General features: G+C 35.1%; 1 protein-coding gene across 1 annotated transcript in view; it reads right to left on the reverse strand.

The window, feature by feature from the left end:
* The window catches only part of LOC145683520 (trypsin-1-like), an 84,778-nt gene that overhangs the window by 9,898 nt on the left and 51,890 nt on the right, over positions 1 to 22,990 (reverse strand). Inside the window, exon 6 of the mRNA XM_081754861.1 lies at positions 16,539 to 16,676. Coding sequence (XP_081610987.1) covers positions 16,539 to 16,676 — 138 coding nt within the window. The remainder of the gene's footprint in view (positions 1 to 16,538; positions 16,677 to 22,990) is intronic.

Genomic DNA, 22,990 nt, shown 5'->3' on the forward strand with positions numbered 1-22,990 from the left:
AATGGAAGAGCGTTATTATGGACTCACCAGACGGGATGTCAGACGTCTGTCCTATCAACTAGCGAAGAGTAATGACTAATGATATTCCTAATTCGTTTTCACAGAAAGACGGAGCAGCGGGGGAAAAATTCATCGCTCGAAATCCAACACTTTCGTTTCGAAAACGTGAAGGATTGTATTTCACTAGCTGTGGCATAAGAATCGGGTGCAGTAAACAGAGAATGATACAGTACAATTGTGTTTGATTTTGCCTGTCCTAAAAGTTTATGTTCAATTTTTAGCTTCCTCCCCAAATTACTAACCTCAAAATCTACTAACAAAAACTCCTACTCTGCTATCATTCAACATTTTTCACAAAACCTTGCAGCGATGTCACTGATTGGCACTTTGTATTTGTTACTTAATTTAACTTCGTACACCATTCATATTTTGCTAGAACGCTGCTCAATATATATAATTTTTCTTCATATTACTTTTAATATAAGAACATCTGTTTATAAGAGAGGAAACGAAATTTTTATTAAATTTCAGGTTCTATCAGGGTTGCCAACAGTCCCGATTCTGTCCTGACTGTACCGATTTCTGACTTATCTGTCCCGCGTCCCGACCAGACACTCGTCGGGGCGCATATTACACCGATTTATCGATTTTTAAAGTGAATTAATATTTTACTGGGCCATCTTTACAAATCAATAACTTATTGTTGTATACGCACAGTTTTGTGTATAGAATCAATGTAACAAATTGGTCTTTTAGGTTTACTCATGAAAAAAATAGTTATAGTGCGTCCAGTAAGAGAACGTCTCTGACAGCTCGCAGTGACATTGTCACTACTCTCGTGTCAATGTTTTTTTCGGTGCAACTGTAGTGGCAATTTAATGAATGGTATAAGACAGAGTGATCGTGGTTGGTAACACTGATGTCAAAGCAGGGGCTGCAATGTCCCACCGCATGTGGTAAGAAACGTCAGAGACCATCTCTTGTTGGCCGTGCTATAGCAGCTCGTCTTTAATTTACAATTATTCCCTAATTGTTTTGAGTTGATAATCCAGCCGATTATGATGATAGTATATTCCATGCAGCGCTAAAATATTGTTTTTGCAATCTCCACATAAAAGCGACTGCTACCGCAGTGGCAGTATCACAAGAGCTCATTTCAGCGGTTGGCCGCCACGCTAACTATAGAGGATACCGTCCGTCTGCGAAATCTGATACCACTGTCAGCGTCCTCTGCTTCACTTTTGGTTTGCCGCGCAATCGCATTGTTTACCTTAATCTGTACTGTGCAGTATTATTCTGTTCTTCGACGTTACTTTTTACATACAATGATCATTGATGATGAACACAACATCAATAATGGACCATCCACATCGAAATTTCGGAGGGAAAGGCGGCTCCAACACTGAATGTCCCGTCCAGATTTTTTCTTAAGAAAAGTTGGCAGCCCTGGGTTCTGCTGTTATCATTCTTAATGCTCTGATACTGTATCCATACCTATTGTACTTGGTTTTCGATGGTATATTATGAAATTATTGTATCAATACAGTAAACACCCACTTCATTACCAACCCTGCCATCACTTGCCATTCCAACACTACGTCACAACCCCAAATGCCAGAAGAAGAAAAATAATACAACTGTTCAATAAAATGTCCATTGTACTAATAAATGTGTTACTTTCCTCACTAATACAGATAAATGTAATTAAATGTTTTAAAATATGTAGTGCTATTATGAAAGTTACAATTTACTATTTAGAGATTTAGATACACTCTATACCTCCGTATGCTGGGGCTGATTGTGGAAGACGGAACACTAACATCCACGTTTCTTGCACTTGCTCTTGAGCGTGGTGGGAGAAGAAACTTCTTCCTTTTCCTATCAGGTTATGTGGAACAGAGAATAATAGCTGGATAGATATAAGTTCATAGCTTTCAATATGATCACTAGATGGCGACAAGAGAAGTAATAGTCAATGAAGCTCCACTTGCCAACCGAGCCCCTCTCAATGGCATTGACTTTTGTTAGTTCTAGAAACTTACCCAAACGAATCTATGTCCAGTAATGCATATACATGATTTTCAAGTCTTCTCTGTTTTTTTGTCTAAACATTTCTCAGGATTAGCAATTCTTGATGACAGAGTATCAGAAGAAACAAAGGTAAAGATGGTCCAAAGTCTGCAGCGGCCAGCGTTAACGAATATTATGCGACGATTTAAGCGAATAAGGAAACCCGAAGAACTTACTTTGGAGATCTAGTAACAGAGAAAACACTGTCGATATCTGATGTAATATTGGAGAAAGGCAAAGAGTAGCCTCAGTCTGTCCCGAAATAAACTTCAAAACATTTTCGACATAATCCTTTTTTCTAAGAATTTTGTTAATTATCAAAACAAATGCCTGTGGTGGATGATGTACCTGAAAGAGGAAAATGTTTCATCCAAAAGTATAATGAAGCCTTAACAAAAGATGAGGAACAGAAGCATTTTGTTCTTCGAGTGGTTGAAAACCATCATACAAATTTTCCTACTCCAATGAAGAAAGTGTTTCTGTAAATTAAGAATACAAATAGTGACATTTATTTAAAAGTTTTGACAACTGAAAAAAAAATAATACCGAGCGACCTGTAAATATGACTTAATTTTACTGAAATTTCGTTTGTTCTTTGTATACGTCAGAAGGAATTAAATGAACTTTGTGAATGCCCGTTCACTGTTAGTTTTGTGTTTGGACAACTCTAATATATATATATATATATATATATATATATATATATATATATATATATATATATATATATATATATATATATATATATATAGATATAGATAGATAGATAGATAGATAGATATAGTCCTTTGTACAAAAGAGCGTAAATCGTTACACAATGGTGAAGAATGTGGGTCAAAAGGGAAAGTGACTCCGCAAGTGGAAAAAGTGATTAGGTTGCTTTCGCGAACTCCAGCCTTAACATTGCGAAAGCAAAATTAAAGCAACGTGCTACGATGTGTCCTCTGTAACTATTAGAAAGCATCTCCGGGCTAGGGACGTTAAATATCCAGCTACATAGAAGAAAGCTTTATTAAGTGAAAAGCACTTGGACCGAGAGCGGGAGAAAGTAATTTTAACCGATGAATCTTGTGTGTGGGGTTATGTAAGCAGATAGTTGAACTAGTCAGCTGCCGATGACAGGTTGGTTCAACGACAGTGAAACATCATTTAAAGCTGTTCATTTGGGAGTGACTCTCGTAACAGGGTTTCGGCACGTTTGAAATGTTTACCGACACGTTAAATGCACGTAAGATGTTACGAACTAACAAAGATGTTTGCAACCGACAGCCAAACTTTGGTTCATCGAAAACAATTAAGATTGGATACTGCAGGAGGACAATATCCTAAGCACCGCAGCAAGCCCTGGAGCAACTGGGAAAGGGAGAAAGATGTGCAGGTACTGGATTGGCCTTCACAGTCGCCTGACGCTAATTCCATTGAAAATGACAGGTCATATCAAGCTGAAGCTTCAAGGCAAGAGGGTATTCACTTTAACAGAGATTTCAGCGCACATTCGACGCATTTGGAGGTCTCTTCAACGCGAATATGGTGAAAACTTGGTTGCATGCTTGCCTTGGAGATGCCAAGCCATTATCAACGCTGCGAGGGACTGGTCACGTTATTAATTGTACACTTATGTCCAAATTACTGTTGCATGTCTATAAATATATTGTTGTAAGAATATAATTTGATAACGAATTCGCCCGGTGTTTCTTATAATGTTAGCATGTGTCTAATCGGCAAAGACATTTATATGGCAAATTTTATGTCAAAAGAGCAGTAAACAAGAACAATAAAACGAAAGTAAAACTTTCTTGTCTATTTACCAACACTTTGTTACACTCATTCTAATTTTCGTATTTATTATTCTTTTCCTGTGAAATTTACCACAAACATATATTTTCCGATTATACACATAGTATCAGTATTAAACTTTCCCTGCAAAATCATTATCAAATTGTATTCTTACAAGAAGACAGTTATAGATATGCGACAATTATTTTGGATATGAGTGTACGTGCATTTTTTTGTGCATATGTGATGTATGTATATTTTCTCATTTACTGTCAGATACATGTTTCTCCTAATTAACCTGACCTCACTCTTACTCTACAGACTGTAAATACTATACAGTTAATATTTTGGGGAGTGAAATTCAGCTATGATCAAGTTAGCCCATTCTCGCTTAACTTTCGAGTACTGCTTTCCAAAAGCACCGCAGGGAAATTACTTTTTATCGTGTGCCCACTCTGTTTGTCCGACAGACTCCACCGTCTACATAATCTCATTCCTCACTTTCCCGAAGATTCCTGCTCAATTACTCCGTTATCCGTTGTTTAGTTTAACTACTAGTGATTGTTTAGTGACTCTGCGGTGCTTTCCACCGCGTGCGACTAACCGTGTAATGTTTTTTCTCAGTGTTTCGCTCTGCACGTGACCTTTGCTTTGGAGATGTTTTAAGATTTATAAACATAAATATTATTTTAATGAACGGAAGAGATGTCGACAAAGTTAACAAACTGACACCAAGTGTGGTTAAAGAGGAAATTATACATGAACGGAGGGAAATGTTAGAAATGGACTATTTGGATAAATCAGCCGAGATGATCTCGTAAAAGCTGTCTGAGGGTGATCATAACAAAAAAAAAAAAAACTATAGAAGTGAGTGAACACGAAAGGTGAAATGAGGAGTCTGCGAGCGACTCTGAATATCTTAAAATCAGAAATGACCAGCGATTCCCGAATGTAGTCAGAGCAGGAGAGGACTAAATAAGCGACGATGAAGTGTAGAACAGTGTAAATTTAAAGATAACCTAAAATAATTCAATGTAGTGCTGTATAGGTGAAGTTTCAAAATAACAGGACCGTAAAATAATTCAATGTAAATTTGATTTGATGTGATTTCATTTCAATTTAGCGGCCCTTTCAGCATCAAGGCTATGTAAGACGTGGACCTACTGCTTAACGTGGGATCCGAACCACATGAGCTCCCACTGAGAATCGAATCCGGAAGTCCCACGCCAAGGACGCGTATGCTAACCGCTTAGCTACGAGTGAGCTCAAATTGAATGTAAAATGCGCTGTGAAGCTTTGTTTTATTGTTATGTTTATACAGTATTTATTTTACTAATTTACTATTGCATCTCTAAATTTAGACGAACCAAAGAGTTGACAAAAAAACGTCATCAGATTTAGAATTTTCAATGAAACCAGTGCGTAGTTACAGATCTAAAACAATAAGTTTCAAATAAGAAATAAAAAACAGTACATGTGTAGTTGTGGGTTTCCTTAACAGTTATTACTGTAAAACTTATTATAATAATAAAAAATTACTCCATCTTAATCAGAAAATATACAAAATTACGTTTCTAATGCAAGAAAAATGTTTAAGACAGAAATAAGATATTTGCAACACATTATGTTTGTGCGGTCCTTTTGATCGCGCGCGACTACTCGCTTTACTTTTTCAGCGCGACTTATCGAGGGTTAATAGTAAGTTAAATTTTTCATTATTGAAAAGTCAACCAGAAGTATAGATTTTCTGTTGCAGATTCAGATACGACGAAAAATAAGCACATCTCATTAGAAAATGCTTTATTTATGATAATTGGTGCTCAGTAAAAACTAGTTTCACTATGTGTCTTCAAATTGGTAGGCTTGTTGTGCCATGGTACTGTCTTGGTTATCTTTGTTTTTAATCTTTTCTCATTCTCTACGTAGTTGTGCTAAGCATAGACTTAAAAATAATCTGTTCTGTTAATATTCACATCAGCGACCTCCAAAATTTACGGATTTGGATCTAAAATCTATTAGTTTCGATCACTTTTTGCTACATTCCATTACCCTTAGTGCTATATGACTACAAGCCACATGTCTATATTAACTTGTTTTCAAGATTAGGTTTGGTATTCGAGTTCCATCTTTCTAAATGAGAGACTCGTGTGGAAATCTCCTTTCGGCATAACTTTATATAATCTCTTTCTCTTCCTCCTCCTTCTAAGACAGCTTTCGTATCAACAATTCTAAACAGCTTACAATCCCCTTGATACATTTACTTAGAAGTACGCCAATGGAAATTTCAAGACTAGGCAAACTAACTAACAAAAAACATTTATTTTTATAAACGGGATTAACTGCCTCTTTTCTTTTGTGCCTACCTCCTCATCCGTTTGGATTTCCATCAATTACTTCAAATATCCTACGGTATTTTTCAGACAGGTATGTTTTCATTAAAATTACTTAGAAGTACGTCAACAAAACGAGTTAGATTTGTATACTGGACAACCAAACAAACACATAGAAGTATATATAACGGTAACGAAGAAGGTTCAGTCTCTTTTCGTGGTGTTATGTGTTCAAAGACCCTCACACCGTGAGTTGAATGCGAATGTAGATAAAGTGAATGTCAGTTGTTGGTGTGGGTACATCCAACATACCACCAGGTTATGACACCTCAGTTACATCGTGAACTTGGGTAAGGACAGAGTGAACATGGAAGCTCCATAGAGTGTCATAATGGCGTGTATTCTGTACGAGTTCAAACTAGGGTCAATGCCACTGCAACAGGCCTGAAGATGTACCAGGACTTTGTTGAGGGTGTCGGAACAGCACGAACAGCGCACTGGTGGTCTGACAATTTTAAGGACGGTGACAAAACACTCGAAAACGCACAACGTGCCGGAAGACAAATACAGGAGATCTTCAGGCAGCAATTGAGACGAATAAAAGCAATATGTTTGACAAACCGGGATTACAATTCAGTGTGAGTGAAGAAAGCATTCAGCAGCACCTCCATCAATTTGGAAAACCTACAAAGTTAGGTCGATTTGTCCACATGATTTGACTTTGGGCCAGAAGGTAACCTGTCTTTCTTTGCTGTCTCATCTGAAGAAGGACAGGGTGTTGACATGCGATGAGAAGTTGGTCCCATACCAAGCTCCACAGCTCCATCGTCATTGGTTTGCATCCCATGAACCAGATCCAAAAAGCAGAAACCAACAGTGTACCAGAAGAAAGTCCTCCCGTGTGTTTGGTGAACTGCTCGCGTTATCGTATATCGGGAACTGCTAACAGAGCATTAGTGCAATTGTGTAGTATTAGCAGTTGAACCGTGCTCAGGATTACTAAAAAATCTTATGCCAGCACTTATGAATCGAAAAGATGTCCTCCTGTTACAGGATAACGATGAGCCTCACGTGGTTAGGATGACCGGGACTCCTTCCACGACTGGATGGGAAACACTATATCATCCAACATACTTCCCGGAGATTGGACCATCGGATTATCACCTTTCCTATTAATTGGACAATCACCTTAGAGGATACCAGTTCAAATCCCTAGTAGAAGTGCAAATACCTTCTTCTCCTTGATATCTAATTCGCTTCACGCTGATATCTAACTCGCACGAAATTCTAAGGTGATGGAATCCATGGCCTTTCATAATGTTGGCAGAAGGTCGTCGATGTTGATGGGGACTATATTTTTTATATTTCGGGTATATCTTAAGTGACATATCAATATACGAGGGTGCTGATTGAAAAAGCGGCAGAAGTTATTTGGTTACGTTTATATAAACAAAGATTCTCTTACCATGTTTCTCTAAAATTTGAATGTTTCAAGACAATTGCTAAAAGCAAACAAGCAAGCAAACTACAATTTCTCCGTTCACTGAGTCAGAGTAACGTCCTGTTGAGGAGTGAGCAATTTATTGATACATTAGAAGAAAAGAAAGAGAAAGGTTTAAGATGGTTCCAACGTTCTTCAAACTATATAAGGCGGTACGGACAAGAACAAGACATGCATCCTTCAACTAAAGCTTTAGCATACAAGAGACCAGGATTTATTAAATTGACAATGAAGCATACGAACAATCACGAAATCTTCATGAAGATTATGTGTGGGCAATGAACTGAGTTTTATATGCTGTAGAATTACTGAGGAAACAACGTAAAGAAATGAAAGTTCTTTTATCTATGATTTTTTATCACATTATTAATCACTTAAAATATTCGATTACAATTTTACATTAATGATGTGTGATAGTTTACATAATAATTTTATTTTTTTATCGAAGGCACTGAGCTACGTGTGCTACATTTATAACTACATCGTCTACTACACGTCATCTACTACACAAAGATAAAAGTGTGAGCAAATCACGATTTTCCTTAATATCAGGAACCAACATTGACCAATAGCTGAATAGAATAGTTAATAAGTTTAGACACACCAACACATTTCTTGCCAATTGTATGAATTTGAACGTCAATTTTGCTTAATTGATTTGCTTCATCTTGGTGAATACAACTCAATAATGAATGTCATTTCCAAATCTTACACGACGCAGAAGGCACTGAGCTAAGAGATCATTTAAAAATAACTGTCATAATTTGGAGTTCAAATTATCACATTGAAATATTAAATACAAGTTTTCGGATGCAAAAGAAATCATATCTGTTTGGAATTTCTTTACGAAAAAATGCTGCAGTTCTGCACTTGCAGTTGAGAGTTTATGAACTACTATTACAGATATCAGCATCCATTTATCACGTTATACAATAAATGAAAGTATTTATAATTATCAAATAATGCCACATAAACAATTCAAATAAATTTCTGCTATAGTTGTATTAGAAGAAAAGCAATTTTGTTCTAGGATAAACGTTTATTTTACGTTAAATAATTTTCATTCATCAAATAGAATCAGCTGTTATAGCAAAAACACGAAGGAACTTTGATAATCAACACACACCAATGAATAAACGGAAAAATAAAAGAAAAATTACTGACTGTTTCTTCTACTGCCGTCAATATAAAAGTTCAGAACGAGTCCATTAGCATCTCTACTTACAGAACATACAACTATGCAGGGTGTTAATGACTGAAAATGTGATTCCTCTCATCAAAATAAGGAAAAGCGTTCATATGGGCCTGCGGTCACAACTGAATAGTTCCAAAGCTAGGGCTGCCCAAAATTCTGAGAAGTTGAACTTTGGAGGTGAATATTTACAAAACGATTGTTCATTAGACTGAGGCGGCATGTTATTATCTAAGAATTGTAATCTACTCTACCTGAGATTTTATGATTCCGAATAATTTAGTATCGGAATAACAGAGTCCCCACAGGAAGCGGAAAGTTCCGGATATTCCGCTAGGAAAGATGAGTCTGATTTATGACATATGGAATGACGTTCAAGGGAGTAACAAAAAGACGTTGACCGACCATTCATATTAGAATAGAGGCAAGATTACGAAGGTTACTTTGGTGTTGTTGGTGATTCCATATTACAGAAAGATTGAAAAGTCCAAAGGATAAAATAAAATTAAATATAATCATTAGGTATACTGGTTCATAATCTTCAATAATGATCTATATGCTACAGAAGACTGCCATTAATAATATTTCATAATTTAGAAGGAATTTGTTCAATTATTCTTTGCCAAAAAATGGGAATACACACCGCAAAAAAGAAAGGAAAGGAGAAAAGTAGTGTTATTAACCAGAACTAAAGTGGGTGCACCCTGTCACTGAGTTAAAATTAATCCTCTTTCTTCGTCACAAGTACTGAACAACAGATTGCTAACAACGCATGGAAAGTGAGGTGAGGGTACCTAAAACCAACAATACTGCTTACGTGTCAAAAGGAGTGAAAAGTCACTTTAAGAAGATAGATGTCTCGAGAAAGAGTTAGTATTTTACCCTCCCACATTTGTTTTAAACAAATTAACATTCCATAATGTTGTCTCATAGTATAAAGGAGGCGGGTGATTAAAGACATATAAGAAGATTTGAATAAATGAGATTATGCTATACAATCGGAGAACCGCGAGGGAAGTCATGGATACTCTGCAAATTTCGGTCACGAACATGTAAAGTTCCTCGGCCATGTGAATCTCGTCTTAGGTAATAATAGGAAAGATGACACACGGTATTGCTAGGCAGAAACAGCAGTGACAATGTCATTGAGCGGATCACAGATGACACATGTAAGGAAACAATAGTACAATCTACACTGAAAATAAGATCCCTTCTTTTATCTCCTCTTGTCATGTTTGATGTATGAACACATAAGATTATGACAGGGAAAGTAGAAAAAATTGCAATTTGCAAAGCTGTTTACGGCATTCTCACAACTGCCACAACAGATAAACAATATCGGGCGCCGCCTTGCAATCAAGGGATCCCAGTCTCGATTTCTAGGGTCGCAACTGGTTCGAAGCCACTGTACATGTAGGTGTACGGAGAAATCATAACATAGCGAGTACACTATCAAACATACGAAAATCGAGTAAGCAGTATGCCTCTTCCTTCACCATATTGAATGCAGCTGTGATGGGTCATACTGAAATGACGGATTATAACTGTCAAACCCCCAATGCTTACCTTACCATTTACGTTCCAGTGTTGTCACATGTAGCGGTCACTTATATGAACATACACAGAGGAACAAAGAGTATTTCGAGGCAAAGTGAAAAAACTGTGGTGGCCGTCACGTCCTTCGTTTTCCTACTATCGTGCAGCGGCATCATTTCGTATTTTGCTTGGAGCTCAAGACCTCCAGCGACACAACTGTTTCAAGATTTCCATTAGAATATTCGTGGACAAGTGATGAAGTATATGTATTTCTGAAACTTATTAGCGATAGTTGCTCCCTTACCTCCCCAAGAAACGTCCTGCTATCCTGCTGGAAGTTACAAAAGTAATAGACCTTTTATGAGATTGAATTTGCATGTCCGATATCTGCGAGATGTTCGAACAAACACAACATCCTCTTATTCTCAAATCGTTATACGATGGAAAAATTGTGAACTTGAGAGATAAAAGGGAATAGAAAAGAAAAGGGTAGAAATCTTCCGGGCCTTCAAGTGCTCTAAAGTTTGCCGAAATGTAGAAAAAATTACATTTTAAGATGGTGTTTAACATTTAAAAGTTACCCTCTTCCAGAATGCAAAGCGCAGATTTTCATTTTTCGAACGACAAAATTTAGTACTTTAATATAATTTAATTTATCAACATCTCATAGTGCATTGCTTTCAAATGTACATATTTACGTCACTAGACCATAAATTTCGTAGAAATTTAGTAGCAAAGAAATGGTTACAAAACCTATTGGAATTAATTAATGTTTCTTGGAGGATTACTACATGTTGAGACTGTACTCATTTGTGTCCAGAATAACATCAACATACATGATAGGTGTCCTACGTTATATATTGAGTTAATACTTTCTTTACGTGTATTACAAATCATCTATTTTTTTAAATCTCTTAATTCTAATTCATTACTATAAAAGTAGTTATTATTGTTGTAGCCTTAATGCAGTGGTAGCAGACCGTCCATATTACGACGGGAATTAACACTCAAAATCATTTCTACCCTCTAAGTCTTCGATGCTCAGGATCAATTCTGCTAATTTTACTTCAGCTACAACTGTCTGTTACATCTCGGTAATCGTCACAGCAAATCCGGTAACGAGGTATTGTTTTCAAATATAGTACACTCAAGCTCAAGTTTCTGCGCTACTTCAAATCTAGGAATACGTATTAACGTAGAAAAGGGCTTGTAAAACCCTCACATGCTTTGATATCACTTTGTGGCCTCTAAAACATGCCCTAGATTTATTCAGTAATCAACGCTGTACAATTATAAGTGTGTTCTTCCCAGTCAAATCGAAAAGATCATAAAACGTATTCAACTTACTTAAGAAGTTTTTTTTGCGTGTACATTAAATTAGCTTCCAAACTTCGAAATCTCTTTAAGTGTTGCTACTTGCTATTGCTTTGTTTTCGCATACCCGACTGTTGAAATCTTTCACGCTTTACCAGTTTGTTTGAATTATTAATAGGCTTCTATTCTTCATTACTTAAACCGGATTTATCTTGTAAGACTTATTTGCCATAAAAATATCTTACCGGTTTTATTCTCAGTGAGTTTTCACTTCTGATGATATGATTTTATCCATGTGACAAGTATACTATAAAATGTGTGAGAAGTATACAGCCTATTTCTCATTATTATAGCGCTAAGATGTGAAGTGTACATACTGATCACAATTTTCATCGTAATACTAACTATTAGTCTCTAAGTAGTTAAGCTTAGAGTGAACTTTTGTACGGCTTTTCAGTGTTGTCATTAATAGTTGAATTTCACATTTTAACTTCTTCATATCTTCTGCAAGGTTTGTTTTTTTCCTTTACTTCTTTCTACAAACTACCTATTCTATTATGTTTCTATTTTTAGAATTGCCGACTCTTTGTTCTTTGAAGTAGTTATTAACACTGTATTCTCTTATTCTACCCATTTATTAAATATTCCGTTCTTTATTCGATCAGATTCAGTCTTTGTTCTTTTATTTTTGCTTAGCAGCGATAGTTATATACTTTTTCTGTACGTTTGCAAGAACCATATTCACCACCTCTCTGATTTTGTTCTTCAAACTGTGGTATTAACTACAACATACGTAAATCGGTATATCAAATGTAACTTAAAGAACTTAAAATTGCATCATATAAGAGCATGAATAAAATTCTAATTCAGAAGTATAATTTGCTGCTTATTTAAAGGTGCGTTAAAATAAAGGTGCGCGGAATGAATGCAATGTCTTTGTTCTCAGTTTTGAATAATTTCCTTTTCGTTTTAGAATAATCAGATAACTCAAAACTTCTAACATTGACAAGAATGTTAGTTACGGTTTAGGAGATAATCTATGATGCAACAGTCGTATTATTTCTTTCATTGTGTGATTGGATTAGTTACTTTTATATAAAACTATTATTTCCTTACCCGGTCTTTTTAACTTTATTAAGACAATTCATCCAAAACCATGAGTCTGTCTTCTGTAGCACATAGATCATAATTGTAAGTCATGATTGAGCAAACGTAATAGTTTTATTTAATTTCATTTTACATACTACATTCATTTCCTTCTGTAGTTATTCCATCACTAACAACACATTAAATTAACCTTCGCCTTCTTGCTTCTGTTCAAATATTAATGGTCCATCAATGACTTTTTGTTGCCCCATGGGACGATATACCATATGTCACGAATCAAACTCATCTGTCCGAATATCCGAGACTTTCCACTTACTTTGGGGACTCTGATCTTCTTATACTGAATCATGCATTCTTGGATAGAAGAGATTACAAGCCTAAGGTAATAACCCGCCGCTTAATCTCAATCAATAATAGTTTTGTAAATATTCTCCTCCAAAGTTCATTTTTCCACGATTTTGGACATTCCTAACTCTGAAACTATTCGTGACAGCTGACCCATATGGTCTTATTTTGTACACAAATATTTCTATTGACTTTTCTTGAAAAATTCACTATAGCTACTTGGATATCAATGAACCATTATTCAGTATTTTTATTATGATCAACGAAATCATTCCTCGTTTAAAATTAATGACCTATTAGGTTCATAATGTATTTTTTCTTACACCACAGGGAATACATGAAACATGAATATAGTGTTATACGTAGTAACGATCCCATTCCTCAAGAATGGTGTATAAAGAAACACAATTCCTAGGTTTTGAACATCGTAAGGGCAGATTATTTACACGTTGAGTAGAAAAGATAAAAATTACATAAGTATTATCAGGTAGACTTTTGTTAGATAAAACTTCAAAAGAATTTCCTCGCTTGTATAAAAATCAAATGTACACTATACTCTTTCTTATTTATATTTCCCCATTTTTATATCTAAAGTTTTTTTCTCAGGAGTACAAATTTTTACAAACAGATTAGTTCGTGTAGTATGGAGCGGAAATAAATCACATAAGAGTGTTGTTAACTACTGTGATATTTACTGATAAAGACAAACAATTTCTCTCTCTTGATACATAGTAGTTTCTTACTTGTAAATAATGAGGTATTAGGAGAATTGAACTAACATATGCCTAAAATATGAAACCATAATGAAATACGTTCCTAAGTTAAGGTAAAAGATGCTTGAGAATATGAATATTTTAGAACCTAGAAGACAACGAAAAAACAAAATGAAGGAAAAAGTGTGCTGTTATAGATTTGTAGTTTGTGACGTATTTCAATTGATTTTTTTTATTTGTTTCCTATTTACTTTTTGCTATAGCAATGAAATAATAATGTTCGTTACTAAGAGGACATTTTCAGTAAGAGTTAGTTCTCTCTAAAAGTTCAAAATAAAGAAGTTAGAAGTCCGAATCTTGAAGACGTATAATATTTTATTATTATATGTGTAATAGACAAAGTAATCATTAATATAGGGACTAGTATGCATGTTGAAGAAGTGTAAATAATTAACCAGATTTTCTACGTATATGTTATTACATAAATTACATATACGACGAGTTGAGAGTTATAGAGATAATCATTATTGAGGAAAAATAATGCTTTGTCGCATTTAATGCATTCAAGTTTTCTCTTAATAATGACACTAAAAAAAGATTATGGAATTAGTTTAGCCTTGTTTCCCTATACAATGCAAATTTCAAGTTTGCAAATCTGCGTGATAAATCAGAAGTTTTTGAATAGTAATAGTTCTCAAAATACCATATCACCACTAATATAAAATGTGTAATTTATGAACACGAAATGATAGAGTAAATGATACTTACCCTCTTAATTACGTCAATAATTTGAAACATAAAATCTTCAAGAACGCAAAATATTTGCGTTTCTCCTAAGGGCTGTCAAATTTACAAATTTTAGCTCCATTTTATTTGTTGCTTCATAAAATACAATAGTGTAATGAATTAGATGAGATTATGAATAGTTGGTGAAAATGAATTAAACCTGGTATCATATTGTCGGCGGTCTCCTACAATTGAATGCAAATCAAGATGTTATAGGCCTATGTCCTATCGTGATTGTGCTAGTAGCGCCGATGTTTCTGCTCTTCGAACATGAACTTCTTGAATGAAATGAAAGGAATAGTGTGTGTCACGCTGGGAGATATGTGAAATAAATTGATTTTATTCATGAAAACATATCATGAAGATAACATTTACATGACTTCATACAGAGAAGAATTTTCGCGAAACTGTAAGATTGACAACATGTGGCGAGCATCCTGCAGGGTTTAGGCATTGCCCACAAGATTGTTATACATGCATTAAGGATTGTTATACATGTTCTGAACTACAGGTAATACTGCGCCAACAGGTAATGATAGAGTACTTCAACTAGTGCAGCGTATGATAGTTACGTTGTGCAACAGCAAAGAAAGAAGAACATTAAGATATTCAGCTCGGCTGCATAGTGTCCTATCTCGCGCTTTACAATACAAGTCGACGGCATGGTGGTGGTATCTTAGCCAGATGGTATTCTAAAGTATGTAGCTTTCACATCCGCAAATTAGCGTTGCTGTTTGCGGTACTGCCAAGGGCACCAGAACTGGACACTGCACTTCATTTCCATTGTAATGTGGTACTGTAAACTTTCCTCGCGTGTGTCTTTTCAAAAGTGCTGTAGGTTCAAACAGAAACTTCATGAATCATAATGAGCGATCAACTCGAACAGTGCGGGACGTGCAAAAATACGAGGATATACATTTAGCTAATATACTTGGATGTCTGATACCTTATCCCTATCCCATCCATCATATGTGGAATATTGTGGGGAGACGTCTTGCAACACAGCCATATGTACCAAAGACAATCTAGGAGTTGTCAAGAGCGCTGAAGGAAGAACGAAAGAAACTCTACATCACTGCAGCACATTGCCAAACTTGTGAGCAGAATAATTACGATTCAAAGCATGCATATCTGTGGTGACACAGGTTCCTCTGGTTCGAGGAAAGGTTGTATTCGTTTTATAACGTGTGTGTATGTAGTATGAGGCGCAGTGATTTCAGTATTTGTTAACTTTTCTGGATAAATATGTAATTTAATTCTTCTAACCTCGCGTTTCCTTCCGTTCTTTTCTGTATCATACTGCAACACTACTACTGCGTATGGAAAAGTTTCAGGAATTATACCAGTGGGAGTGGCACAGTATGCAAAACGTTCCTTATCCCTCGAGTTTTGCAAATATTTTTTTTCCACTTTTTTCTATTAAGAACTTTTTAAATATACACACATACTACGTAATGCCCAGTTTTCCAATATTTTGATGGATGCCTACTTACGCTTTCAACGCTGAACTAGTTTCGTCTTACTTAACAATGTTTATTGTACAATTTAAAAGTTTACTTGGTCTATTCCTTCTTTTAAAAATAGAAGTAGATCAAGTTTTAAGACTTGTGTGAGAGATATGTACTAATTTGTTGGATAAGATATTTTTACATTGTTCCTCAATTGACTTATTTTCTCATTTTTAATAATTACATAATTCTCATGAGGGCTATATACTATTTAAAGCAAAACAAATGTGTTATCAATAGCAATAAAGCATGAACGGATAATACTCGCAGTTATGATTGAAGGAACTATCATTAAAAATATATGAAATATAAACACACACATAAAATTAGTATTAGTTCAAGATTAATGTACGTACGTACCCCACATATACTGTATGTTATATTATAATGGTCAAAACAGAATAATGTGTCAAAGGGATTTTCTACTATACTTCGGCAAAGTCGTTTTGATATTACAGGAAGCGTTATCTTTATAAGAGTATTAGTTTTCCAGCCATCCTGTAAGGTATCAAATTAAAAGTTATTTAAGTGTACATTTTATGAAATTCATATCATTAAGTGTTCTATGTTAGTTTATTATTGTTGTACGTTTAATTGTCTTCATAATTAACTTAAGTATATCTTACTAAACACAGGAATAAAGAGTAATATTTATATAGGATACAAATTGCTTGGAATTTGTATCCTATATAAATATATATATCAATATATATATATTGATATATATCATATTATATATCACAATAATATATATCAATTAATTCCACTGATGTGGTTAGTGAGAGTATAACATTATTTGGATTCTACATTTACTTCTAATTATTATGTTATCAGTATTGCATGTTACAGATAAATTAATTGAGTTTTTGAATCGTAAAAAATTATGTTAAATATTAGATCACTTTTCACCTGCTAAATTATGTAAAATGCTTTAAGAGTCACTTAACACTAAAATCCTTCAGTTTTTGTACCCTCAGTCTGTGGTTGGCAAGAAATTGACCCATGAGTTTTTGCTAAAATAAAATGATTCTGCTTCTTGTTCTAATTTATTTGATACGACTTAATAAATGTTTTATTGTGACACAATAGTACATTCATTACATACACACGTAATATAAAAAGCTTACAAAATTTGGCACATATAATCTTTGAATAGTTTATTTTCCTTATTTATTTAATTATATAGAACCACAAAGTGTGAAAATACAAAGTGTGTAAAGAATAAAGATATAAATACTTGAATTCTTATTCGAAACAGAAGAGTAATTGACAATCACACTTCCGCTTACATAAAATTCTTTTCCAGCTATGCTATGCTTGTCATTTGATTAGAAGACTTACTTCGTAGCATTACATTCAGAAGAGATATGTTTAGCCTTTGCAGAACTGTTTTCCTGAAAACAAAAACGTTTCCGCTTTGTTCCTAGTGCATTATACTTTTACATGACGTTCGACATTATCACAGTGCTTCAAAGTTTTCCTAGTAGAATCGTATTTGTAATAGCCCTTGCATCTGAAGCTTAGATTTCAATATATATATATTTCTTTCCGAGATCTCTCCAGGTAATCTTACAAACGATAACAAATTTATATTGCTGAAACAATTGTCGAAAGGTCGAGTACATTATATGTGGACGAGTTCGGCTGAAAATTAGGGTGTAATTGCTGTCCTTTAATCAAATGTCAGAAGTTTTCTGATTAATTTTTAGTGTAACGTTATTGGGTAATTCTTATCCTGCTTTCTTTACCCGAGTCGGCACTTCATACCTGGCATTATTAACAGTACAAACAAAACTAGCATTATTTTTTTTAAAAAATTTAAGCTAATGGCTAGAGAAAAACAACGTAAAGAAATTATTGAAGTTTAACTTTCTTCACTTTGTTCGTAAAAGATTTCTTACCATATGAGACGCTAGACGGTAAAAGATGTTTTACAGTCTATATATGACCAATATCTGCCTGAACACAGAAATGCGTTGAGGATGTGTTTCCAGCGTATGTCGGTTACCATAAAATATTTGGAGAATACTTGTAAGACATTCAATGTGTAAACTTAGCAAATATGCACAGACCAGAAAATAGAATATCTAAAAGTAGAATTTAAAAACCGGTTTGAGTGCAGTTACGACCAAGTTTTTGGACAAGAGTTTCCTTAAATATACTCTCTTGCATATCACAATTTTAAAAGATTATATACACACCCTTTACACTATCTTATTTTGATAGGTGAATATATATCCAGGGTGTTTCAAAACAACACCGACAACGTTTGAGAGGTGATTCCTGACATCAAGATAAGACAAAAAAAATATAGACTAACCTGGGTGCACAAATGCTTCCTTTCGGAGTTATAGGCTACCGAAATCATGTAAAAATGAACATTAAAAGTCCATAGCTTCAAAACGATGAGATCTACCGTGTTCGGGTCAACACTTCACTCAGGAACTAATATGTGACATATCCAAAAATCGGTGTTTCAAAACCCTGCAAAACTTCCAAAACTACTTTATAAAGGTAGTTGGTGAGTACTTCAAATTATATGCTGGTAGCTAAACTCCCTCTATAAATATTGTAGCGTGAGTAGCTTAGGATTCTGGAATATGAATTTTTGGATATGGCACATACTAGTTCCTAAGTGAAATGTTGAACCAAAGCCATGTTTTCGGCATATCATAAAGTTCATTTTTCCATGTTTTCGGGAGCCTATAACTCCGAAAGGAAGCATTTGAGCACCCAGCTTATTCTATACTTTTTGTCTTATGTTGATGTGAGGAATCCCCTCCCATGCGTGTCGTTTTGTTTTGAAACACCCTATATATAAAGGTAAGCAAGAAAGTTTTATAACTTTTTGACCCACCGCCTTTGAACATCGAAATGCCAGCTAATACGTACCTGCAATGTTGGAAATAGTCCCTCGTCAGCATCGACGACCTTCTAACAACTTTCGGGAAGGCCATGTACTCCATCGCGGTAGAACTTGGTGGGCAGTGATGCGAAGATGATATCAGGTGCATTTGCAAATTCATATGCATTATGTTCATATGCAAATTTAAAGCGGCTGAGAGCAACATGGAGAAGCAGGAGAGCCTGAAGAAATATGGCCGACCGTAAGGCCCAGCAACAGAGAAAACTAATGAATCACTTGTTCCGCGCGTGAATAGCTACAGAAATGAAGCTAAATATTTAGTATTAGATGCATAAAATGTGTTATATGTAATTAACATCATGGTCGCCATATTGAAAGTCGATATTTTGAATTTGGATTCACAGTACAAAAGAGAAAGTGGGTCATATACCATACGAAATAGCACTGAAATTTAACCAGGAATACATTGATGTTATTAATTCTGTAGTAACTGTTGTAAGTGCAGAAGTAACATGCAAGATTGCCGCATTAAAACTGTGTGATATAGATATAGACTAACTAGAATGACGCAAAGCTAGAGCGTGGAGAACTCTGGTTTGTATACAGATCAAAGGGAAAGTGTGTTTATATGCAGAATGGTTGGGAGAAAGGGAAAGATAGTGATTGACGACAGAGAAAGAAGAGACCAAAGGTGAGTCCGTCCCACCTATTGTATATCCAGTTTGCAGACAGAAAATACGTGAGAAAGCTCATTAGCTAGTATCTGCGTTATTAGTGAAGTAGTCAAGTAAGATAGAATGTTTGGTAGGAAGGTAAATGTGCCCTTGGTCGGTGAGCCACTGTTGAGGAAGTGCTAGAAAATGACAAGATATATTCTAATTCATCATTTGAAAAAGTTATTTCTTCTTCAGGGCATGAATATGAATCCCCAGGTTGTAGTGTCATTATTAGTGCTTGAGTTTAGGACGTGCGACAATAATCCCTGTACATAAACTCAAAAATGTAGTTGTTAGTGAATATTGATACATTAGACGAAGAATATTATTTAAACATAGATGATAGCTTGTCAGGTGAGAACAGCTCCTGTATTTTCATCACACTCTTATAGATACTGTTGACATCAACTGTCCTTCTGCACATTTATCATTATATTTGCTTATGTAATGATATTTCTGACTATCTTTGAGAAGAACCACGTTGTAATTGTACCTTTAATCCCCAGCCCCCCTTTGTGTCAAGTATTTTAACGTAATAACAACTATCCATCTTTTCTACTGTAATATTACCAGCTCTTTACACGTGCAAATGATCTTTATATTCTCTTTCTAGATATGCATCATGTGCCAATATTATTCCGACAGATTATTCCGCAGTTTGTTCAAATAACCTCTCACGACTTTCTTGCATACTACTTCTCAACTCCCAATAAAGTTACCACAAAATGGTTAATACCAATGAATTCCTGAGAAAATTTCAGTGCTTTTCATATGCTACATGACCAACTTTCTCTTTTACATTGTGAATCCAAATTTAAGATGTCCACTCAATATAGCGGTCATGATGTTAATTACAGATATAGCAGATCTTATCATGGATCTACTACTTAGCACTTAACCTTAATTTATGTAGCCATTCACGAGTAGAACGAAAGATTCCATAGCTTTATTTTGCTGGAAACTACGGTCAGCCATGTTTCTTCCGGCTCTCCTGCTTTTCCATGTTGCCCTCAGTGGCTATAAATTTGCATATGAACATAGTTTCGCAATGTCTTTCATGTCTGATACATGTCGTTCGGTAACTCGAGTGCCCCAATCGGACCCTTCTCTTGTTAGTGATAATTACTTTGATCATGATATGGCTTGTTTTAAAAATATAAAGTTGGATTGAATTGAGACTTTTACTGAAATGGCAAACATAAATAGTATATAAAAAGGTAGGTAGAAAGTGTATATATCTTTATTAAAAGCCGTGAATGGATCGATGGTTAAAGCTAATACAATTATCAACGAAGAGGTAATAACACTTCGATTTATTTGTAATAATGTTCATTAAATTAAGTCATAAAATTAAAAGTCCATATACATTTTAAAAGTAGTAATATTTAAAAGTTTAATTACTGATTATAAAACAAGCGATAAATAAATTTCTTAATATTTTACGGCTTTTATGGACTGTCACCAGCGTTGCAAATTCAATTATTCTGCATGATTCATTCAGACAAGTGTGATTACACATTGCCGGAATAAATGTAACATGGCAACATTTGACTGTATAATGCAGGACATTCTGAAACCTTTAAATTATAATTTGGAATAAACTAAAAAGCAGTTTCCAATTATTTCATTTTGTAAAACAACTGACTAAATTGTAAGTAAATTTCTCATGTTATTAGTGCCATATTACGACTTTCTACTTACCTTTCAAATATCTTAGTAAACTTGATGCAAACACTCTTATCCTATTTCGGTCAAGTTTTTCACGTTAATAGCATCATTAATATTCCGAATGTGTTTTTTGAAACTCTCATATTCCATTGCAAACAATGGTTTGTTATCTTCAAAAATAACTTAATTACGAGGTTTGTCAGAAGCGTAAAGATAAAATTGTAAAATAAGACAAGAAATTTATGGATGGAAAGATTGAGGCTTACTAATTAATATCATTGTTGTTGTAAACATGTCTAGAACAAAAATGTTCTTTATTAATGTTGGAAATGAGATTGGCTTGTTAGGAGATTTTGATTCTATGACTGATGATCAAGGAGGCTCTAGTAGAGACGTGCGAGTGACTCCATTGAGATGTGTACTGATTGGAGGCGAGCGATGTCAAATGTAAAGCCGACTTTGCGTGGCAACATCAGCTTCTCTTTTTATTGGGTGGAACCAGGAAATGTTATACAATCTGCCCACATATTTTGTCATTCATCGTTCTTCCGAAAGGTATGGATTATATTAGTAGAAGGCAATACTGATTCGAGAAAATTGTTAACACTAGCTACGGGATTGAAAATGAGGATTTAAGTTTTGATTTTTTTAAAGAGCTCTTTCATACCAATGCATTGACTGCAGTTTGGGTGATAACATTCCCAGATCTAGTCACCTCGTATTATGGAGTAAGGAATAAATTTTTCTGTGATGCGCCTAAGAAATTCGACTGTTTATCTCATTCATTTGATTATGTGTTCTTCAGTCAACTGTTTCGTGTCTAGAATGCACATATTCTTTTATACAAACCCAATCACACCCTCATGTATTGGTTCTTGAAATGACAGAAAACATCTCTCAAAATTCTCTAATTCATCCAGCTAATGGCATGTATTACTCCTACAAAAAATGAGTACGTTGGTCGTCAGTGATCGCCCATGTCTTTTGCCTATGTCTTTATAGCGAATGTGATACAAACTTTCTGCGAAAACATGGCACAACTTTGCAACAGTTTTCCCATTCTGTTTAAGTACACATAAGCTATCTATCATTGGACCACCAATCGGACTTTCCACGAGCTTGAGACAACCTGATCATGCTGCGCGCTTACACCTGGCAGAATTGATACTAGCACTGCCATTTACGATGAGATCTACTCACACAAAAGTCAGTATAGCACTGACTTATTACTCTGGATCCCAGTTACACGGATAATGCTTACTGCCAGTATTCCCAAATCTGACGCACATTGTATCCTAACTTACAAATATGTATGTATATTTATTTTACTGATAACTCTTACATTTTGCAAGTATTTTACTTGTGATCATTACCATAGGTATTCTGCCTTTATTGGTGGCTGGTATCTTGCCGTAGCTGAGAAGCTTTCATGCTCCACGGTCCTCCGCTAACATCTTTGTCTTCGCGTATGATCTTTCTGTTTTAATATCATCCATTAATTGTGGTCTCCCTCGCCCCCTCCCTCTCTTTCCCGCCACGATACCCTCTAAGACGTCCCTCAT

This window comes from Thermobia domestica, chromosome 4 (genome assembly GCF_964235325.1).
Source record: "Thermobia domestica chromosome 4, izTheDome1.hap1.1, whole genome shotgun sequence".
NCBI classification, from domain to species: domain Eukaryota; kingdom Metazoa; phylum Arthropoda; class Insecta; order Zygentoma; family Lepismatidae; genus Thermobia; species Thermobia domestica.